The sequence below is a fragment of the Somniosus microcephalus genome, chromosome 4, assembly GCF_052327205.1.
Source record: "Somniosus microcephalus isolate GS21.2 chromosome 4, FLI_Smic_1.0, whole genome shotgun sequence".
Classification (NCBI taxonomy): domain Eukaryota; kingdom Metazoa; phylum Chordata; class Chondrichthyes; order Squaliformes; family Somniosidae; genus Somniosus; species Somniosus microcephalus.
Genome location: NC_140990.1, coordinates 39,910,953 through 39,934,525, shown reverse-complemented (window position 1 = coordinate 39,934,525; position 23,573 = coordinate 39,910,953). Strand labels below are relative to the sequence as shown.

General features: G+C 46.9%; 1 protein-coding gene across 1 annotated transcript in view; it reads right to left on the bottom strand.

Moving 5' to 3' along the window:
• Positions 1-15,930: 15,930 nt before the first annotated feature.
• The window catches only part of LOC147118691 (uncharacterized), a 47,210-nt gene continuing 39,567 nt past the window's right edge, over positions 15,931-23,573 (bottom strand). Inside the window, exon 4 of the mRNA XM_085983957.1 lies at positions 15,931-17,619. Coding sequence (XP_085840083.1) covers positions 16,801-17,619 — 819 coding nt within the window. The 3' untranslated portion in view covers positions 15,931-16,800. The remainder of the gene's footprint in view (positions 17,620-23,573) is intronic.

Here is a 23,573-nt window from a genome sequence, read left to right as displayed (position 1 = left end):
ATGTATAAAGCCCCTCTCCTTCTCCCCCACCTCTCTCTCTCTCCTCCCATAGAGGCCAGAGTCTTGTGTAGGCAGGTTCCCTTCCCTGAAGGACATTTGGATTTCCAGAAGGCATTCGATAAGGTGCCACATAAAAGGTTACTGCACAAGAGCTCACGTGGTTGGGGGTAATATATTAGCATGGATAGAGGATTGGCTAACTAACAGAAAAGAGAGAGTCGGGATAAATGGGTCATTTTCCGGTTGGCAAACGGTATCTAGTGGGGCACCACAGGGATCAGTGCTGGGGCCTCAACTATTTACAATCTATATTAATGACTTGGATGAAAGGACTGAGTGTAATGTAGCCAAATTTGCCGATGATACAAAGGTAAGTGGGAAAGTAAGTTGTGAAGCGGGCACAAAGAATCTGCAAAGGGATATAGACAGGCTAAGTGAGTGGGCAAACATTTGGCAGATGGAGTATAATGTGGGAAAGTGTGAGGTTATCCACTTTGGTAGGAAAAATAAAAAAGCAAATTATTATTTAAATGGAGAGAGATTACAAAATGCTGCAGTTCAGAGGGACCTGGGGGTCCTTGTGCATGAAACACAAAAAGTTAGCATGTAGGTACAGCAAGTAATCAGGAAGGCAAATAGAATGTTGGCCTTTATTTCAAGGGGGTTGGAGTATAAAAGCAGGGAAGTCCTGCTACAACTGTACAGGGTATTGGTGAGACCACACCTGGAGTACTGCGTACAGTTTTGGTCTCCTTATTTAAGGAGGGATATACTTGCATTGGAGGCAGTTCAGAGAAGGTTCACGAGGTTGATTCTTGAGATGAAAGGGTTGATTTATGAAGGAAGGTTGAGCAGATTGGGTCTGTACTCATTGGAGTTTAGAAGAATGAGAGGTGATCTTATTGAAACATATAAGATACTGAGGGGCTCGACAAGGTAGATGCAGAGAGGATGTTTCCCCTCATGGGGAAATCTAGAACTCGGGGGCATAGTTTCAGAATAAAGGGGCCGCCCATTTAAAACTGAGATGAGGAGGAATTTCTTCTCTCAGAGGGTCGTAAATCTGTGGAGTTCTCTGCCCCAGAGAGCTGTGGAGGCTGGGTCATTGAATATATTTAAGGTGGAGATAGACAGATTTTTGAACAATAAGGGTGTGAAGGGTTATGGGGAGCGGGCAGGGAAATGGAGTTGAGCCCAAGATCAGATCAGCCATGATCTCATTAAATGGCGGAGCAGGCTCGAGGGGCCAAGTGGCCGACTCCTGCTCCTATTTCTTATGTTCTTATTAGTGAACCAGTTGGGTTTTTATGACAATCCGACAGCTTTCATGGTCACTTGTTTCTGGTGCTGGCCCCACAAATGACCAGATTCATTGAGCACAATTTCACAAACTGCTTTTCCTTTTTTGTGGGTTCTCTCTCACGCTTCCTTTTTCCTGTTTTGAATTCATTTTACAGGGTATTAGAAGAGGAGGATTTGCAGACAGGAAGCTCAAACTAAACATCACGTCAAGAGTAACTTGCTTCATCAGCACCTGAATATCATCGGCCTTTGCACATGGAAGCAAAAAGCACCGTTCACAGCGGGGAGAAACCGTACACGTGTTCTGTGTGTGGACGAGGCTTCAGCCGATCCTCCGGCCTATCGAGACACCAGCGAGTTCACACTGGGGAGAGGCCGTTCACCTGCTCTTGAGTGTGGGAAGGGATTCACTCAGTCATCCCACCTGCTGACACACCAGCTTGTTCACACTGATATGAGACCCTTTAAATGTTCTGACTGTGAGAAGAGCTTTAAAAGCAAAAATGATCGCTGAGACACCAGCGAGTTCACACTGGGGAGAGACCGTTCACCTGCTCCTTGTGTGGGCAGGGATTCACTCAGTCATGCACTCTGCTGACACACCAACGCACACACACTGGGGAGATTCTGTTCACCTGCTCTGTGTGTGGGAAGGGATTCACTTGTTCATCATACTTGCTGAGACACCAGCGAGTTCACACTGGGGAGAGGCCGTTCACCTGCTTATTGTGTGGGAAGGGATTCATTCAGTCATCCACCCTGGTGACACACCAGCAAGTTCACACTAGGGAGAGGCCATTCACCTGCTCCGTGTGTGGGAAGGGATTCACTCAGTCATCCAACCTCCTGACACACCAGCGAGTTCACACTGGGGAGAGGCCGTTCACCTGCTTGTTGTGTGGGAAGGGATTCACTCAGTCATCCACCCTGATGACACACCAGCAAGTTCACACTGGGGAGAGGCCATTCACCTGCTCCGTGTGTGGGAAGGGATTCGCTCAGTCATCCGACCTTCTGAGACACCAGCAAGTTCACAATTCACTGCAGGGTTTGGCTTCTGCTGTTATTGCTGCTGTTAATCACATCCAAGACTGAACCATGTTCATTCTGACAGTTTGACTTTGTTTCTGCTGATGTTAATAACTCCTATAACTGGGCTGGAGTTTAATTTTCTGGTTAGATGTCGGGTAAATCAGCTTTGTTTTAAACACATTGTTGTAAATTTTCTTCTTTCCCACCTGAGTGTTCAGCATCACCTGGCTGGAGCTCAGAAAGGAAAATCTGGGGGAGGATTGTACGGCGGGAACAGAACTTCAGCCTGGACACAGTCCTTCAGGGCTACACTGAGAGGGGCAAACGGCACTTTGGTCTTTCTCGTCTCTCTTCACTGACAGGAAAGTCCATGTGCGGGTTAATCTTGAGGCCTGTAAGAAATGTGTCCCAGCTGCTCTCTGCCATGGTTCAGAGCTCCTAGGCACGGAACAGAAGGCTCCTTTACAACTGTGTTTAGAGTCAGGAAGAACAACGGTGAATGCTGGGAACGTGCTGTCAAATCAGAAATTGGTGTCAAACTGAGATCTGTTCCTGACTGAAAGTGGAACGGCAGGTTTAAGTTTCCAGTCTAAAAATGACTGGTAATTATTCTACGAAGGTTTAACGGGTTTGTGTGACAGTCCTGAATCTACCATTTTAAGGCAGGTTAAAATAAATTGGTTAAAGTCTGCATTAAAAAGAAGATGGAGGAGTTCACAGGAGCCTGTTAACTGCTGGTACAATTATACAACAGACATTTGATCTCCAGATAAAGAAGGACCTGCAGCGTGTTTCCAGGAATTCCCTGTTTTATTGATGTGTGTGTGTGTGTGTTAGACACCAGGATAACTAAAAATACACGACCCGGGACATCCACGGGCGTGCGATCCCGACAGTTACTCTGGGATCACTCCCGCTGTGGAACTCCATCACTGACCCTGCTGAAGGTTGTAGGCTCAGGGAGTGGGGCCTCCAGGAGTGGACGGTAAGAAAGCTGGGCTTCAGTATCCTGACAAATATATGGCGAGGAACCAGAGGAATCCTTACTGAGGAACCGTCTGGGGTTTTACTGGCCAGCGTAGGTCTAGGGGTAAAAGACTCCTGACTCCCCGAACTGTCTTACATTGAACCCAGTTCAGATCAAGATGAATTCAGTTTATAGGAGAATAGGGACAAATATCACCCACAATTGAGGGAGTCAAAAGCAGCCATTAGAGAGGCTAAGAGATCTTTTGGAAAAGAAGATGCTGCACAATTATGGTAATAATAGTAAAAGCTTTTCCAGCTATGTCAGGAGTCAGAAGACACAGTTACACAGAGTTACATAGAATTACAGAGTCTACAGCACAGGAACAGGCCATTCGGCCCAACTGGTCAATGCCGGTGTTTCTGTTCCACACGAGTCTCCTCCCACCACTCTTCATCTAACCCTATTAGCATATCCTTCTATTCCTTTCTCCCTCATGTGCTTATCTACCTTCCCCATGAATGTATCTGTGCTATTTGCCTCAACTACTCCTTGTGGTAGCACGTTCCACATTCTGACCTCTCTTTGGGTAAAGAAGTTTCCCCTGAATTCCCCATTGGATTTATTAGAGACTGTGTTATATTTATGACCTGTAGTTTTGGACACCCCCACAAGTGGAAACATTTTCTCCAGGTCCACCCGATATAACCTTTTCATCATCTTAAAGACCTCGATCAGGTCACCCATCGGCCTTCTCTTTATTCTAGAGAAAAGAGCCCCAGCCTGTTCAGCCTTTCCTGAAAATTATATCCTCTCAGTTCTAGGATCATCCTTGCAAAGCCTTTTTCCACCTTCTCCAGTGCCTCTATATCCTTTTTATAATATGGAGACCAGAACTGTGCACTGTACTCCAAGTGTGGTCTAACCAAGGTTCTATACAAGTTTAACATAACTTTTCTGCTTTTCAATTCTATCCCTCTAGAAATGATCCCCAGTCCATTGTTTGCTCCTGTTATGGCCTCATTAACCTGCGTCGCTACTTTTAGTGATTTGTGTATCTGGACCCCGAGATCCCTTTGCTCCTCTACCCCATTTAGACTCTTATTTTCCAAGTAGTGTGTGGCCTCCTTATTATTCCTACCAAAATGCACCACCAATCTTAAAATTAATTTGCCAATTACCCTCCCATTCTGCAAGTTTATTAATGTCTCCTTGCATGTTGTCAGTCTTCCTCAGTAGTAACTCTACCTCCCAATTTGGTGTCATCGATAAATTTTGGAATTGTACCTCTGATTCCCAAGCCCAAATTGTTTCTGTAAATGGTGAACAACAGTGGTCCCAGCACCGATCCCTGTGGAACACCACTTCCCATCTTTTGCCACTCTTAACCCCTACTCTCTGTTTTCTGTTTTGTAACCAGCTTGCTATCCATAACAGTTTGTAAGATCTCGAAGATGACCCAGGTCAGGCCGTGTGGAGTGAAGGGCCAGGCAGCAGAATGGATGGAAAGATGGCTACAAAACAGAAATCAGAGGGTTGGAGTTAAGGGAAGTTTGTTGCGATCTTTCCATCCATTCTCTTACCTGACCTTTGACTCCACACGGCCTGACCGTGGTCATCTTGTAGACCGTACATACTGCAGACACGGTGCACCAGTGGTGGAGGGGGTGGGTATTGAGTCCTGTGGCAGGGGCGCTGATGAAGTGGATTTCTCTGTCCGCGAGTTTTGAGGCATAGCTCGTGGCATTTTTCACCACTTTCCACCTGATGGGCCTTCAATAACCACAAAACTAGAAGTTATAGACTTAAACAAGTTGGCTTTTAATCACTAAGATCAGAGCTAACATCTCAACACGCCGACTGGTTCACAGGAATGAGTCATACAGATCCTGGGATCTTTATGTAAGAGAAGTCAGGGGCAGAGCCAAGAGCCAAGACCTGGATCCTCCCAGGTTAGTCGGGAAAGAGGAAGTGAAACTATACACAGTGGGGGAGGGTAATATACATGAGTGCAAAACGAATACAGGATCAAGACAAACAGATTTCATGACATTCATCCCTTCTATAGATTTAGTCCATCGGGGTGATGTTTCTTAAAAGTTGGTATAAGTGAGTCTGTCAGGAGGTTTTGCAGTTCTCAGTGATCGGCGCAAAGCCGGTTGGGGTGCCTCTAGGGGAGTGGATTCTGGTTCCTCCGCTGTCCGGGCCTCCGCAGTGTCTTCCAGGTTATCTGCAGTGTCCTCCAGGTTAAAGTTGGGTATTGATACCTCTGGGCGCCCTGTCTCTTCATCGGGTAGTCTCCCATCGTTCTCTCCGCTCCCCGAGGGAGCGAGGTCTTTTATGGAAACAGTGTCCTCTCGCCCATCAGAGTATTCGATATAGGCGTACTGAGGGTTTGCATGGAGGAGCTGTACCTTTTCCACAAGGGGGTCCGTTTTATGGCCTCTCACGTGCTTCCGCAATAGTACTGTCCCCGGAGACGTCAGCCACGCGGGTAGAGATATGCCCGAGGTGGATTTCCGGGGGAAAACGAACATCTTTTCGTGAGTGGTAGCGTTAGTGGCAGTACATAACAGAGACCTTATGGAGTGGAGCACGCCTGGGAGGACTTCCTGCCAGCAGGAGGTCGGAAGGCCTTTTGACTTTAAGGCTAACATGACAGCCTGCCAAACAGTAGCATTCTCCCTTTCCACTTGCCCATTACCCCGGGTGGTGTAGCTAGTGGTTCTGCTAGTGGCTATCCCCTTCGAGAGCAAGAACTGACGCAGCTCGTCACTCATGAATGACGTCCCCCTATCGCTGTGTATGTAGTTCGGCATGCCAAACATGCAGAATAGATTACAGAGACACTTGATGACCGTGGCACTGGTCATGTCTGGGCAGGGAATGGCGAAGGGGAAGCGGGAATATTCATCAATGATATTGAGGAAGTATACGTTACGGTCGGCAGAGGGAAGGGGTCCCTTGAAGTCCAGACTTAGGCGCTCGAATGGCCGTGTGGCTTTGATAAGGTGTGCAAGGTCAGGCCTGTAGAAACGAGGCTTGCATTCCGCACAGATGCGGCAGGCTCTGGTCATTGCCCTAACCTCCTCGATGGAGTGGGGCAGATTGCGGGACTTTATAAAATGGTATAGTCGGGTGACCCCTGGGTGACAGAGGTCGTTGTGGAGACCCTGTAATTTGTCCGTATGAATGCTGGCACACATTCCCCGCGATAGGGCGTCTGGGGGTTCATTAAGGGCTCCTGGCCTGTACATAATATCATAGTCGAACGTGGATACTTCGATCCTCCACCTGAGTATTTTGTCATTCTTGATTTTCCCCCTTTGTTATTAAACATGAAAGCCACCGACCGCTGGTCGGTGAGCAGGGTGAAACGTTTGCCGGCTAGGTAGTGTCTCCAGTGCCGCACTGCCTCCACTATAGCCTGTGCCTCCTTCTCGACAGAAGAGTGCCTGATTTCAGGTCCCTGAAGGGTTCAGGAGAAGAAGGCCACAGGCCTCCCAGCCTGATTGAGGGTCGCAGCTAAGGTAAAGTCTGATGCATCACTTTCGACTTGAAAGGGAATGCATTCGTCCACTGCACACACTGCAGCCCTTTCAATGTCCTGTTTAATACTGGTGAAAGCCTCCCGAGCTTCAGCTGATAGTGGGAAGGACGTCGATTTAATGAGGGGTCGGGCCTTATCAGAGTAATTGGGCACCCATTGGGCATAATACGAAAAAAATCCCAGGCACCTTTTTAAAGCTTTGGGATTGTGTGGCAGGGGCAGTTCCTTTCGGGAGTGTAATCGGTCAGGGTCCGGTCCAATTACCCCATCTTCCACCACACAGCTGAGGATACAGAGACGGGTTGTGTTGAAGACACATTTGTCTTCATTGTAGGTTAGATTCAGCTTTAGGGCAGTTTTTAAAAATCTCGCAAGATTTAGATCGTGGTCTTGCTGGTTGTGCCCGCAGATAGTGACATTGTCCAGATAGGGGTAGGTAGCTTGTAGTTTATTCTCGTCAACCATGCAGTCCATCTCACGTTGGAAGACCGAGACCCCATTTGTTACCCCGAAGGGCACTCTGAGAAAATGGTAGAGGCGCCCGTTCGCCTCGAAGGCGGTGTATGGGCGGTCCTCCGTTCTAATGGGGAGCTGGTGATACGCGGATTTGAGGTCGATAGTCAAGAAGACTCGGTATTGCGCAATCTGGTTGACCATTTCTGATATGCGGGGTAAAGGGTAGGCGTCCAGCTGGGTATAAATATTAACAGTCTGGCTGTAGTCAATTACCATCCGTTTCTTTTCGCTATTTTTAACTATAACTACTTGGGCACGCCACGGGCTGGTACTGCATTCAATAATGCCTTCCCGCAGGAGTCTGTCCACTTCCGCCTTGATAAAGTGTCTGTCTTCCAGACTGTACCGTCTACTTTTGGTCGCTATGGGCCTACAGTTCGGAGCGAGATTAGCGAATAAAGAGGGCGGGCTGATTTTTAAGGTTGATAGGCCACAGACTGTGAGTGGCGGCTGGGACCCGCCATATGCTAGTGTGACACTTTCATGGTGGCACTGGAAGTCCAGGCCCAAGATTACATTAACACAGAGTTCTGGCATCACGAGGAGTTTAAAATCCTTGTTGTCCATGCCTTTTACAGTCAGTGTTACCACACAGTAGCCCAAAATGTCCGAAGTGTGGGGCTTAGCAGCCATAGCAATTCTGCTCCGTGTAGGGGTTACCGTTAATGAGTGCTGCCGTACCAGGCTAGGGTGGATAAAACTCTCGGTACTCCCACAGCCAATTAAACATTTCGTTAAATTCCCGTTTACCTGTATGTCCATCATGGATTTTGTCAACAGGTGTGGCCTGGATTGATCCACCGTGATCGAAGCCACTGTTGGGCCCTGGGCGGCCGTTGAGTCGGGAAAAGATGGCGGCACGCACGAGGTGGTGACGGAGTTGGAAATCAGATTCCCCCTGCAGACTTTGCTAAAATGCCCCTTTTTCTTACATTTGAAGCATGTAGCGTCCTTTGCTGGGCATCGTTGTCTGGGGTGCTTGGCCTGGCCGCAGAAGTAGCATTTCGGGCCTCGAGACATTGCCGCTGTAGTCGGACTCCTGGGTGAACTTCTGTGTGGGGACTCCGGCGGCGTAGAGCTGGTCTGAGACCTGGATGGGGAAGATGGCTGATTCCAAGATGGCGGCCCCCTCGGCACGCACAAGGCGGTGAGGGCCGCATGGCCAGAAGAATAAGAGTCAGAGTTTTTCTGGGCCACGTCCAGCGATCGCGCAGTGGCCACTGCCTTTTTTAAGTCCAGGACCTCCTTCTCCAGCAGTCTCTGCTGGATATAATTTGATTTGAGGCCCGTGATGAAGGAGTCGCGGACCAATTCGTCAGAGTACGCGTTGGCCGTCACGGCCTTGCAGTTACAGTCCCAGACCAGGTCCTTTAGGCCCTGTAAGCAATCGTCCATTGATTCCTCTGGTCGCTGCCTGCGTGTAGCCAGCAGATGTCTGGCGTACACTTCGTTTACCGGCCTCTGGTATTGGGCCTTCAGGATAGTGATGGCCTCCGTGTAAGAGGTGGCGTCCCGGATGAACGAATAAATCCGATGACTTACGCGAGTAGTCAGTAGACTCATTTTATCTACCTCACTAGTGGATGAGGCCCCCGCGAAGAGTTCGAAGCATTTGAGCCAGTGTCCAAATTGATTTGATGCTTCAGCAGAATGTGGATCCAAGTCCAGACGCTCTGGTTTTAGGAGTCGATCCATCCTAGTATTCTTTAGTGATTAAATTGATGGGCCTTCAATAACCACAAAACTAGAAGTTATAGACTTAAACAAGTTGGCTTTTAATCACTAAGATCAGAGCTAACATCTCAACACGCCGACTGGTTCACAGGAATGAGTCATACAGATCCTGGGATCTTTATGTAAGAGAAGTCAGGGGCGGAGCCAAGAGCCAAGACCTGGAACCTCCCAGGTTATTCGGGAAAGAGGAAGTGAAACTATACACAGTGGGGGAGGGTAATATACATGAGTGCAAAACGAATACAGGATCAAGACAAACAGATTTCATTACACCACCTTTGACATAAAATCTTATTGCCAGTTTATTAAAGCCTCTCCGGTAGGTCACACACAAAAATTGAGCCCTTGTAAGTTTCCTTCAGAATGACAGGCCTGAACCCGAGTTAGAAAACATTTAGTAATTAAACCAGACTGGGCAGGGCCTGAGGTGCAAGTTAGTAACGGAAAATTGGTGGTCACCGTACTTCACACCAAGGCTGAGGAACCAGGGACTCGGGTTTCTGTATCATTTATTGATTAATTTAGTTTATTGCCCAATCTCAATCAGACTGGCGGGTCATCTTGCTGTCCGGCGAAGGTGAGGTTCCCCGGTGGAGGGCTCTCTATGCAGGGGTCCCTCCCTGCACCATTGGAGATCTGGGGTGGAGACTGTTGCAAGGAGCTGTCCTGTGCAGCAGTTTTTAAGCTCCTTTCTGGTTTCAAGGCCAGATATGTTTTCTGTGGCCTGGAGGAGTCCATGGGCCAGGTATCCTGCCCCAACCGCGGTTTTGCCATACGTGGAATTCACGTATACACGGTTTAATCTCTGCGGCAATTTTTGCCAACCGCGGCAGTGAATTTTACATATACGAGGTTTGCCACGAGACTGCATTCATCCGCGCCGTTCTTTTCAGCATAATAACAACCAGGTGTGTGAACGTTCAGCCATTAATCATGGCCCCTAAGCGTAATCTCAGTGGTAAAGGCCAATCAATAGCAAAAAGGGCAAGGAATGTACTAACCTTAGATAGGAAATTAGATGTCGTTAATAGACCTGCCCGTGGTGTAAGTATAGCGTCGGTTGGACGACTAATGGGGGTTAACGAGTCCACCATTAGAACCATAAAAAAGTGAAGTGTCGATAAGGACGAGTGTTGTGGGCGGCTCTGCGAAAAGTGCTGAGGTGTCGTTTATGCCACGGGACCATAAGCTTGAAAAAATGGAGAATGCTCTTAATATCTGGTTGGAAGACCAGAGCCAGAAACAAGCGAATGTTCATTCCACATGGGTACGTAAGAAGGCCCTTAGTATCTACAAGCATCTTACTGTGGCTGCAGGGGAAAGTGTAGATGACAAAGTTTCAAGCAAGTAAGGGCTGGTTGGAAAATTTTAAGAAGAGGTTCGCCTTGACTAACCTGAAGGTTGTGGGGGAATCGGCCTCAGCCGATCACGAGGCCGCTGCCAAGTTCCCGGAGGAGCTGAAGAAGTTGATCGCTGAGAAGGGTTACCTGCCGGAGCAGGTACTTAATGCGGATGAGACTGGGCTCTTCTGGAAGCGGATGCCTTCCCGAACTTTCATCGCAGAGGCTGAGAAGCATGCTTCGGGATTCAAGGTGGCTGAGGATAGGGTGACCCTTCTCCTTTGTGTTCACGCCGAGGGAGACTGTTTAGTGAGGCCGATGCTGCTCCACCACTCTCTGAATCCCCGCGCTCTGAAACAAAAACTATCTCCCTGTCTTTTGGCGTTCTAACCGCAAGGCGTGGGTTACTGCTGCAGTCTTCATGGACTGGTTCCATAACTGTTTTGTGCATGACGTGGAGCGGTACCTTGCGAGAGAAATCTGGCCTTCAAGGCCCTACTCATCCTCGACAATGCCCCTGGCCACCCACCGGCACTCCAATTCGCCCACCTTAATATCGAAGTCATCTTCCTGCCTCCCAACACGACTTCACTCCTTCAACCCATGGACTAGGGTGTGATAGCCACCTTCAAGGCATACTACATACGACGCAGTTTTGACCGCATGATGGAGGATAGAAACATAGAAGATAGGAGCAGGAGTAGGCCATTCGGCCCTTCGAGCCTGCTCCGCCATTCAATGAGATCATGGCTGATCATCCAAATTCAGTACCCTGTCCCTGCCTTCTCCCCATATCCCTTGATCCCTTTAGCTTTAAGAAATATATCCAACTCTTTCTTGAATATATTTAATGAACTGGCCTCCACCGCCCTCTGTGTCAGAGAATTCCACAGGTTCACCACTCTCTGGGTGAAGAAATTCCGCCTCATTTCAGTCCTAAATGTCCTACCCCTTATCCTTAGACTATGACCCCTGGTTCTGGACTCCCCAACCATCGGGAACATCCTTCCACCATCTAGTCTGTCCAGGCCTGACAGAATATTATAGGTTTCGATGAGATCCCCTCTCAATCTTCTAAACTCCAGTGATTATAAGCCCAATCGACACAATCTCTCCTCATACGTCATTCCTGCCATCCCAGGTATCAGCCTGGTGAATCTTCGCTGCACTCCTTCCATGGCAAGAACGTCCTTCCTCAGATAAGGTGACCAAAACTGCACACGATACACAAGGTGTGGTCTCACCAAGGCCCTGTACAACTGTAGCAAGACATCCTTGTTCCTGTACTCGAACCCTCTTGCTACGAAGGCCAACATACCATTTGCCTTCTTAACCGCCTGCTGCACCTGCATGCTTACCTTCAGCGACTGGTGCACAAGAACACCCAGGTCTCTTTGCACTTCCCCTTCTCCCAATCTATTGCCATTCAAATAATAATCTGCCTTCCTGTTTTTGCCACCAAAGTGGATAACCTCACATTTATCCACATTATAGTGCATTTGCCATGTTTCTGCCCAATCACCTAACCTGTCCAAATCATACTGGAGTTTCATGACATCCTCCTCACAGCATACCCTCCCACCCAGCTTTGTGTCGTCTGCAAATTTGGAGATATTACCTCCAATTCCCTTGTCCAGATCATTAATATATATTGTGAACAGCTGGGGTCCTAGGACCGTCCAACTCTTTGCTTTCTGTCCGCCAACCAGTTCTCTATCCAAGTTAATACCTTGCCTCCAATCCCATGTGCCTTAATTTTGCACGCTAATCTCTTATGCGGGACCTTATCGAAAGCCTTCTGAAAGTCCAAATACACCACATCCACTGGTTCTTCCTTATCTATTTTACCAGTTACATCCTCAAAAAATTCCAGTAGATTAGTCAAGCATGATTTACCTTTGGTAAATCCATGTTGACTTTGTCCGATCCTGTCACTGCTTTCCAAGTGCTCTGCTATTACATCTTTTATAATGGACTCTAGCATTTTCCCCACTACCGATGTCAGGCTATAATTCCCCGCTTTTTCTCTGCCACCTTTTTTGAATAGTGGGGTAACATTAGCTGCCCTCCAATCCATGGGTACTGTTCCAGAGTCCATTGAGTTCTGGAAGATGACCAGCAATGCATCTACTATTTCTAGGGCCACTTCCTTAAGTACCCTGGGATGTAGATTATCAGGCCCTGGGGATTTATCGGCCTTCAGTCCCATCAATTTTCCTAACACCATTTCCCTACAAATACTGATTTCTTTCAGTTCCACCCTTTCATCAGACCCTAGGTTCCCCGGTATTTCTGGGAGGTTATTTGTGTCCTCCTTTGTGAAGACAGAACCAAAGTATGTATTTAATTGGTCAGCCATTTCTTTGTTCCCCATTATAAATTCCCCCGATTCTGACTGCAAGGGACCTACGCTTGACTTCACCAATCTTTTTCTCTTCACATATCTATAAAAGCTTTTACAGTCAGTTTTTATGTTCCCTGAAAGCTTACTCTCATATTCTATTTTCCCTTTCTTAATTATTCCCTTTGTCCTCCTTTGTTGAATCCTAAACTGCTCCCAATCCTCAGGATTATTGCTTTTTCTGGCCAATTTGTATGTACCCTCCTTGGATCTTATGCTATCCCTAATTTCCCTTGTTAGCCACGGTTGAGTCATCTTTTTTGTTTTATTTTTATGCCAAACTGGGATGAACAACTTCTGTAGTTCATCCATTTGGTTTTTGAATGTTTGCCATTGCCTATCCACCGTCAACCCTTTGAGTGCCATTCCCCAATCAATCCTACCCAACTCACTCCTCAGACCATCGTAGTTTCCTTTATTTAAATTGAGGACCCTAGTTTCTGAGTCACTACTTCATTCTCCATCTTAATGAAGAATTCGATCATATTATGATCGCTCCGACCCCAGGGGCCTCGTACAACAAGATTGCTAATTAATCCTTTCTCATTACATAATACCCAGTCTAAGATGGCCTGATTTCTGGTTGGTTCCTCGACATATTGGTCCAGGAAACCATCCCATAGACACTCCAGGAATTCCTCCTCCACAGTATTGTTACTAATTTGGTTAGCCCAATCTACATGTAGATTAAAGTCACCCATGATGACTGCTGTACCCTTATTGCACGCTTCTTTAATTTCCCTTTTAATGCCATCCCCAACCTCCGCCTTACTGTTTGGAGGTCTATATACCACTCCCACTAATGTTTTTTTCCCCTTAGTATTTCTCAATTCTACCCAGATTCCACATCATCAGAGCTAATATCCTTCATTACAATTGTGTTAATCCCTTCTTTAACCAGTAATGCTACCCCTCCTCCCTTTCCTTTTTGCCTATCTTTCCTGAATATCGAATACCCCTGGATGTTGAGTTCCCAGTCTTGGCCATCCTTGAGCCATGTTTCCGTAATCCCAACCAAATCATATTTGTTTACCTCTGTTTGCGCAACCAATTTATCCACCTTATTACAAATGCTCCTCGCATTAAGACACAAAGCCTTCAGGCTTGTTTTTTTAACGCTCTTAGACCTATTAGAATTATTATTTACTGTGGCCACGTTTGATTTAAACCGTTGATTTCTCTGACTGCCACTTTTGTTTTTCTCCTTCCTATCTTTTGCCTTTATCCTTGTTTCCCTTTCCTCTGTCTCCCTGCTCAGGTTCCCAACCCCCTTCCATTTCAGTTTAAACCCTCCCCCACAGCACTAGCAAACACTCCCCCTAGGACATCGGTTCCAGCCCTGCCCAGGTGCAGACCGTCTGGTTTGAACTGGTCCCACCTCCCCCAGAACCAGTTCCAATGTCCCAGGAACTTGAATCCCTCCCCCTGGCACCATTCCTCCAGCCACATATTCATCTGAAGTATCCTTCTATTTCTACTCTGACTAGCATGTGGCACTGGTAGCAATCCTGAGATTACTACCTTTGAGGTCCTGTTTTTTAATTTACCTCCTAACTCCCTATATGCCGCTTTTAGGACCTCATCCCGCTTTTTACCTATATCGTTGGTGCCTATATGCACCACGACAACTGGCTGTTCACCTTCCCCTTCCAAGATGTTCTGCAACTGCTCAGAGACATCCTTGACTCTTGCACCAGGGAGGCAACACACCATCCTGGAGTCTCGTTTGCGGCCGCACAAACGCCTATCTATTCCCCTTACAATTGAATCCCCTATTACTGTAGCTCTACCACTCTTTTTCCTCCCATTCTGTGCAGCAGAGCCACCCCTGGTGCCAGGAAGTTGGCTGCTGCTGCCTTCCTCTGATAAGCCATCCCCCCCAACAGTACTCAAAGTGGTGTATCTGTTGGAGAGGGGGATGGCCACAGGGGACCCCTGCACTACCTGCCTGCGCCTAGTACTCTGCCTGTTGGTCACCTGTTCCCTTTCTTCCTGTCCAACCTCTACCGGTGGTGTGTCCAACTCCCTAAACGTGCTATTCACGATGTCCCGAGCATCGTGAACGCTCCAGTATGCATCCAATCGCAGCTCCAGCGCCGCAATGCGGTCTGACAGTAGCTGCAGCTGGGTGCACTTCCTGCACACGTAGTTGTCAGGGACACAGGAAGTGTCCCTGAGTTCCCACATATCGCAGGAGGAGCATACCATGTGGCCGGGCTGTCCTGCCATGACTTACCCTTTAATTAATTGAGTTTAAATTAAATCAATCAATCCCACTGTTTACACTACTACAGTTAAATAGTTTACCAACAGTCCCCGCTACACCAGAGACCTTAGAAACTATAAACCAGAGTTAAAGTTTAAAAAAGAGAGAAATACTCACCAACCAATCACTTACCTGCTTCCTGCTAACGTCACACTTTGATTACTTTTTACCTCTGTCCCCCGCTGCTGAATTGGTCGGGCCTCGCCTCGCTGCCGGTTTTAAGCTCTGTCGCCGCTCGATGCTGCTCTCACCCAGGTCCAGGCTCTGTGGTCGGGCCTCGCCTCGCTGCCGGTTTTAAGCTCTGCTGCCGCTCGATGCTGCTCTCACCCAGGTCCAGGCTCTGTGGTCGGGCCTCGCCTCGCTGCCGGTTTTAAGCTCTGCCGCCGCTCGATGCTGCTCTCACCCAAGTCCAGACACAACACTGACAGTGAAAACTTGTTGGAAGGATTACACCATCGCTGACTGCATCACCAACATAAAAGAATCGATGGATGAACTGAAGAGGATGACAATCAACTCCTGCTGGGGTAAACTTTGGAAGGAGGCAGTGAATGACTTCCGAGGCTTCCCTCCAGTTGACGCTGAAGTTGATCGCATTGTGAAGGTTGCGCGACGTTTGGGAGGCGAGGGGCTGGCCGACATACAGCCTGATGACATCGAGGAGCTCCTTGAGTTGCACAGCGAGGAGTTGACGGAGGGGGACCTTGATGAGCTGATACAGCCTTCTAGTGAGGCAGAGGACGAGGACAAAGACGAGGATATGGTGGAGAAGTCGAAGATGACAAGTGCCAACCTTAGCAAGTCAATGCACCATGCCAATAATCTCTGGGACCTCTTTATGGAGATTGACCCATTCTTGGAGCGTAGTTTAAAATTCAAGCGAGGTTTGGAGGATTTAATGAGACCATACAAGCAGGTCCAGAAAGATATTCAGAAAAAAGAGTCATCGCAGAATTCTTTAAGATCTTTTTTATTGTGTTATTTGAACATTTATTGTTTTTGTTTGGTGATTGTGTATTTTATTTGTGTTTATTAAAAGAACAAGCAACTTACACAGGCTCTGACGAGTGTTAATGCGGCCGCGTTCCCCCTAACCCCATTTTTCCCCTAGGGTCTTATATTGGCCAACCGCAATTTTACCAACCACGGGGGTTTTCAAGGAAGTATCCCCTGCGGTTGGGGAGGAACATAGAAACATAGAAGATAGGAGCAGGAGTAGGCCATTCGGCCCCTTGAGCCTGCTCCGCCATTCAATGCGATCATAGCTGATCATCCAAATTCAGTACCCTGTTCCTGCCTTCTCCCCATATCCCTTGATCCCTTTAGCCTTAAGAAATATATCCAACTCCTTCTTAAATATATTTAATGTATTGGCCTCTACTGCCTTCTGTGGTAGAGAATTCCACAGGTTCACCACTCTCTGGGTGAAGAAATTTCTCATTTCTGTCCTAAATGGCCTACCCCTTATCCTAGACTGTGACCCCTGGTTCTGAACTCCCCGACCATCGGGAACATCCTTCCTGCATCTAGTCTGTCCAGTCCTTTCAGAATTTTATAAGTTTCAATGAGATCCCCTCTCATTCTTCTACGGAGGGATTCCTGTATTAATAACCCTATAACTGGGCTGGAGTTTAACATCAGCAGAAACAAATCCCAACTGACAGAATGAACATGGTTCAGTCCTGGATGTGATTAACAGCAGCAATAACAGCAGAACCCAACCCCTGCAGTCACTTGTGAACTCGCTGGTGTCTCAGCAGTTGGGATGACCGAGTGAATCCCTTCCCACACAGAGCAGGTGAACAGCCTCTCCCCAGTGTGAACTTGCTGGTGTGTCAGCAGATCATTTGTGCTTTTAAAGCTCTTCTCACAGTCAGAACATTTAAAAGGTCTCTTATTGGTGTGAATAAGTTGGTGTCCAGTGAGGCTCGATGACTGAGTGAATCCCTTCCCACACACGGAGCAGGTGAACGGCCTCTCCCCAGTGTGAATGTGCTGGTGTACAGTGAGGTCAAATGATCGCCTGAACCCAGTCCCGCAGTGAGAGCACCTGAACGGCCTCTCGTCAGTGTGAACAGTTTGATGGCATGTCAGGTCCGTGGAACTTTTATAGCACTTCCCACAGTCCGCGCATTCAAAAGGTCTCTCGTCAGTGTGAACTCGACCGTGCTTCAGCGGATTGGATGAATTAATAAATCCTTTCCCACACTTGGAGCAGGTGAACGGGCTCTCCCCAGTGTGAACTCGCTGGTGTCTCAGCAGATCATTTCTGCTTTTAAATCTCTTCTCACAATCAGAACATTGAAAAGGTCTCTTACCAGTGTGAACAAGTTGATGTGTCAGCAGGTGGGATGACTGAGTGAATCCCTTCCCACACACGGAGCAGGTGAACGTCCTCTCCCCAGTGTGAACTCGCTGGTGTGTCAGCAGGGTGGAAGAACGAGTGAATCCCTTCCCACACTCAGAGCAGGTGAACGGCCTCTCACTGGTGTGAACTCGTGCAATGATGCCCTGAACCTCTTCCCACAGTGAGTGCAGCTGAACAACGTGTAAGCGCTGTGAATGTGCTGGTGCTCTCTCAGTGTCTCAGGGCGTTTAAAGCTCTTCTCCCACTCGATGCATTTAAACTCTCTCTCATTATTGTGAACCCACTGATGTATCAGCAGGGCAGAGAAATAAGTGCATCTCTTGCCACACATAGAAGAGCAGGTGAACAGCCTCTACCCGGTCTGATTGCACCGTTGAGTTTCCAGCTGAAATGGATATTTGAATCCCTTCTCACAATCCCCACATTTACTCCGTTTCTCCCCGGTGTGACTGCGCTTGTGTCTCGACAGGCCACAGGATTGGCTGAAGCTTCGTCCACACAGAACACGTGTACGGTGCTTTTTGCTTCCACGTTCAAAGGCCGATGATATTCAGGTCCGATGAATTGAGTGGCATCATCAGATCTTGATGTGATGTTTGGTTTGAGTTTCCCATCTGCTAATCCTCCTCTTCTAATACCCTGTAAAATGAATTTAAAACAGGAAAAAGGGAGCTTGAGAGAGAACCCACAAATAAACAAAGGCAGGTTGTGAAATTGAGCTCAATGAATCTGGTCATTTGTGGGGCCGGCAGCAGAAAAAAGTGACCATGAAAGCTGCCGGATTATCGTAAAAACCCAACCGGTTCACTAATGTCATAGAAACATAGAAGATAGGAGCAGGAGTAGGCCATTTGGCCCCTCAAGCCTGTTCCGCCATTTAATAAGATCATGGCTGATCATCCAAATTCAGTACCCTATCCCTGCTTTCTCCCCATATCCCTTGATCCCTTTAGCCTTAAGAAATATATCCAACTCCTTCTTGAATATATTTAATGAATTGGCCTCAACTGCCTTCTGTGGCAGAGAATTCCACAGTTTCACCACTCTCTGGGTGAAGAAATTCCTCATTATCTCTGCCCTATATGGCTTACCCCTTATCCTTAGACTGTGACCCCTGGTTCTGGACTCCCCCGCCATCGGGAACATCCTTCCTGCATCTAGTCTGTCTAGTCCTGTTAGAATTTTATAAGTTTCAATGAAATCCCCTCTCATTCTTCTAAACTCTAGCGAATATAAGCCTAATCGACCCAATCTCTCTTCATACGTCATTCCTGCCATCCCAGGTATCAGTCTGGTGAATCTTCGCTGCACTCCCTCCATGGCAAGAACATCCTTCCTCAGATAAGGCGGCCAAAACTGCACACAATACTCAAGGTGTGGTCTCACCAAGGCCCTGTACAACTGCAGCAAGACATCCTTGTTCTCGTACTCGAACCCTCTCGCTATGAAGGCCAACATACCATTTGCCTTCTTAACCGCCTGCTGCACCTGCATGCTTACTTTCAGCGACTGGTGCACAAGGACGCCCAGGTCTTGTTGCACTTCCCCTTCTCCCAATCTATTGCCATTCAGATAATAATCTGCCTTCCTGTTTTTGACACCAAAGTGGATAACCTCGCATTTATCCATGTTATATTGCATCTGCCATGCTTCTGCCCAATCACCCAACCTGTCCAAATCATACTGGAGTTTCTCGGTATCCTCCTCACAGCACACCCAGCTTTGTGTCGTCTGCACACTTGGAGATATTACATCTAGTTCCCTTGTCTAGATCATTAATATATATTGTGAATAGCTGGGGTCCTAGGACCGATCCCTGCGGTACCCCACTAGTCACTGCCTGCCACTCGTAAAAAGAGCCGTTTATTCCAACTCTTTGCTTTCTGTCTGCCAACCAGTTCTCTATCCAAGTCAATACCTTCCTCCCAATCCATGTGCCTTAACTTTGCACGCTAATCTCTTATGCGGGACCTTATCGAACGCCTTTTGAAAGTCCAAATACACCACATCCACTGGTTCTCCCTTATCTATTTTACCAGTTACATCCTCAAAAAATTCCAGTAGATTAGTCAAGCATGATTTACCTTTTGTAAATGCATGTTGACTTTGTCCGATCCTGTCACTGTTTTCCAAGTGCTCTGCTATTACATCTTTTATAATGGACTCGAGCATTTCCCCACTACCGATGTCAGGCTTACCGGTCTATAATTTCCCGTTTTCTCTCTACCACCTTTTTTGAATAGTGGGGTAACATTAGCTACCCTCCAATCCATGGGAACTGTTCCAGAGTCTATCGAATTTTGGAAGATGACCAGCAATTCTGTCCCTCTAGTGCTACTTGTGTCTCCCAGTCCTCTCTGCACCTTGTTTCTGCTCTCTAATGTTTCATCCTGGTGCCCATCGCCGTGTCAAATTAATTTAAACCCTCCCCCACAGCAATAGTTAACCGTCCCATGAGGACATTGGTTCCAGCTCTGTTGAGGTGCAACCCGTCCACCTTGGACAGGTCCCTCCTGCCCCAGAACTGGTCCCTCCTGCCCCAGGAATCTGAAGTCCTGCAATATTTCTCTTTCAGATACTTATCCAATTCCCTTTTGAAAGCCCTGAATGAATCTGCCTCCACCACCCTTTCAGGCAGTGCATTCCAGATCCTAACCACTCGCTGCGTAAAAAAGTTTTTCCTCATGTCGCCTTTGGTTCTTCTGCCAACCACCTTAAATCTGTGTCCTCTGGTTCTCGACCCTTCCGCCAATGGGAACAGTTTCTCTCTCTCTACTCTGTCCAGACCCCTCTTGATTTTGAACACCTCTATCAAATCTCCTCTCAATCTTCTCTGCTTCAAGGAGAACAACCCCAGCTTCTCCAGTCTGTCAATGTAACTGAAGTCCCTCATCCCAGGAATCATTCTCGTAAACCTTTTCTGCACCCTCTCTAAGGCCTTCACATCCTTCCTAAAGTGCGGTGCCCAGAATTGGATACAATACTCCAGTTGAGGCCGAACCAGTGTTTTATAAAGGTTCAGCATAATTTCAACACTTTTGTACTCTATGCCTCTCTAGTTCTGGGGAATGAAGTGGGGCGTGTGGAGCATGTTTCAGTGGGAGAGTATTTAGGGGAACAGTGATCATAATATCATCAGGTTTAGAATAGTTATAGAAAAGGACAAAGAACAATCAAGCGTAAAAAAGAATTAACTGGAGGAGGGCTAACTGCAGTGAGAGGAAAAGGGATCTGGCCCAGATGGATTGGAGTCAAAAATTGGGAGGCAAAACAGTAAATGAACAATGGGAGGCCTTCAAAGAGGAGATGGTTTGGGTACAGAGTAGACACATTCCTATGAGGGGGAAAGGAAGGGCATCCAAAGCTAGAGCTCCCTGGATGACTAAAGTTGGAGGTTAAAATAAGACAGAAAAAGGAGGTTTATGACAAATGTAAGGTTCATAATACAGTGGGGAATCATGCTGAATATAGAAAGTACAGAGGGGATCTAAACAATGGAATAAGAGGGACAAAGAGCAGTGGTGTACATTCAAGGAGATATTTCACAACTTTCAAGAAAAATATATTCCACTGAGGAAAAAGGGGCATAAAAGAAAAGACAGCCATCCGTGGCTAAGTAAAGTAATAAAATATAGTATCCGACTGAAAACAAGGGCATATAAATTAGCCAAATCTAGTGGGAGGATAGAAGATTGGGAAGCATTTAAAAGCCAGCAAAGAATAACTAAAAGATTAATTAAGAAAGGGAAGATAGATTATGAAAGTAAACTAGCAAAAAATATAAAAACAGACAGCAAGCGTTTCTACAGTTATATAAAAAGAAAAAGGGGGGCTAAAGTGAATGTTGGTCCCTTAGAGGACAAGACCAGGAAATTAGTGGTGGGGAACATGGAGATGGCAAAAACGCTGAACAAATATTTTGTATCAGTCTTTACAGTAGAGGACACTAAAATATCCCAACACTGGACAAACAGGGGGCGATAGAGGGGGAGGAGCTAAACACGATTAAAATCACTAAGGAGGTGGTACTTGGTAAGATAATGGGACTAAAGGCGGATAAATCCCCTGGACCTGATGGCTTACATCCTAGGGTCTTGAGAGAAGTAGCGGTAGGGATTGCGGATGCATTGGTGGTAATTTTCCAAAACTCCCTGGATTCAGAAAAGGTCCCGGCAGATTGGAAAACTGCTAATGTAACACCCTTATTTAAAAAGGGGGGTAGACAAAAGGCTGGAAACTATAGACCAGTTAGCCTAACATCAGTGGTTGGTAAAATGTTGGAGTCCATTATTAAGGAAGCAGTAACAGGACATTTGGATAAGCATAATTTAATCGGACAGAGTCAGCATGGTTTTATGAAGGGGAAGTAATGTTTGACAAATTTGCTCGAATTCTTTGAGGACGTAACAAACAGGGTGGATAAAGGGGAACCAGTGGATGTGGTGTATTTGGACTTCCAAAAGGCATTTGACAAGGTTCCACACAAAAGATTACTGCACAAGATAAAATATCATGGGATTGGGGGTAATATACTGGCATGGGTGGAAGATTGGCTATCTAACAGAAAACAGAGAGTTGGGATAAATGGTTCATTCTCGGGTTGGCAATCAGTAACTAGTGGTGTTCTGCAGGGGTCAGTGCTGGGACCCCAACTCTTTACAATCTATATTAACGATTTGGAGGAAGGGACCAAGTGCAACATATCCAAGTTTGCCGACGATACAAAGATGGGAGGGAAAGCAGTGAGTGAGGAGGACATAAAAAACCTGCAAAAGGACATAGACAGGCTAAGTGAGTGGGCAGAGATTTGGCAGATGGAATATAATGTTGGAAAGTGTGAGGTTATGCACTTTGGTAGAAAAAAATCAAAGAGCAAGTTATTATCTAAATGGAGAGAAACTGCAAAGTGCTACAGTACAAAGGGATCTGGGGGTCCTGGTGCATGAAACACAGAAGGTTAGTATGCAGGTACAGCAGGTGATCAGGAAGGCCAATGAAATCTTGGCTTTTATTGCAAGGGGGATGGAGTATAAAAACAGGGAAGTCTTGCTTCAGTTATACAGGGTACTGGTGAGGCCACACCTGGAATACTATGTACAGTTTTGGTTTCCATATTTAAGAAAAGACATACTTGCTCTCGAGGCGGTTCAGAGAAGGTTCACTCAGTTGATTCCGGAGATGAGGGGGTTGACGTATGAGGAAAGGTTGAGTAGGTTGGGCCTCTACTCATTGGAATTCAGAAGAATGAGAGGCGATCTTATCAAAACACATAAGATTGTGAGGGGGCTTGATCGGGTGGATACGGGGAGAATGTTTCCACTGATGGGTGAGACTAGAACTAGGGGGCATAATCTTAGAATAAGGGGCTGCCCTTTCAAAACTGAGATGAGGAGAAACTTCTTCACTCAGAGGGTAGTAAATCTATGGAATTTGCTACCCCAGAGAGCTGTGGAAGCTGCAACATTAAATAAATTTAAAACGGAGATAGACAGTTTCCTAGCTGATAAGGGAATTAGGGGTTACGGGGAGCGGGCAGGGAAGTGGACGTGAGTCTAGATTCGGATCAGCCATAATCCTATTGAATGGCGGAGCAGGCCCGAGGGGCCGTATGGCCTACTCCTGCTCCTACTTCTTATGTTCTTATGTAAAGAGAGAGTATGAGAACAGATTAGCAGCTAACATAAAAGGGAACACAAATGTCTTTTATAAACACTTAAACAGTAAAAGGGCAGTCAAAGGTAGGGTGGGGCTGATTAGGGACCAAAAGGGAGATTGTCTTGTGGAGGCAGAGGGCTGGGCTGAGGTACTAAATGAAAACTTTGCATCTGTCTTCACTGGAGAAGAGGATTGAAGTGGGGCATCGGCGCCCTTCAGGAATTAAGGGGTTAACAATGCAGCTTGCACACTAGAAATACTTGAGACAGCGACCGGCAGAGATCAGACATGTTGACCACAAAGTTTTGAAGCTTTTGAACGTTAGATGAAATTAGCTCAGAAACACCAACCACAAACTATGGAAGTGAAACCACACAGGCCACAGCAAGACAGAAATGCAGACATGTGGTTTTACTAACGGTCACAAAATACATCAACAGGT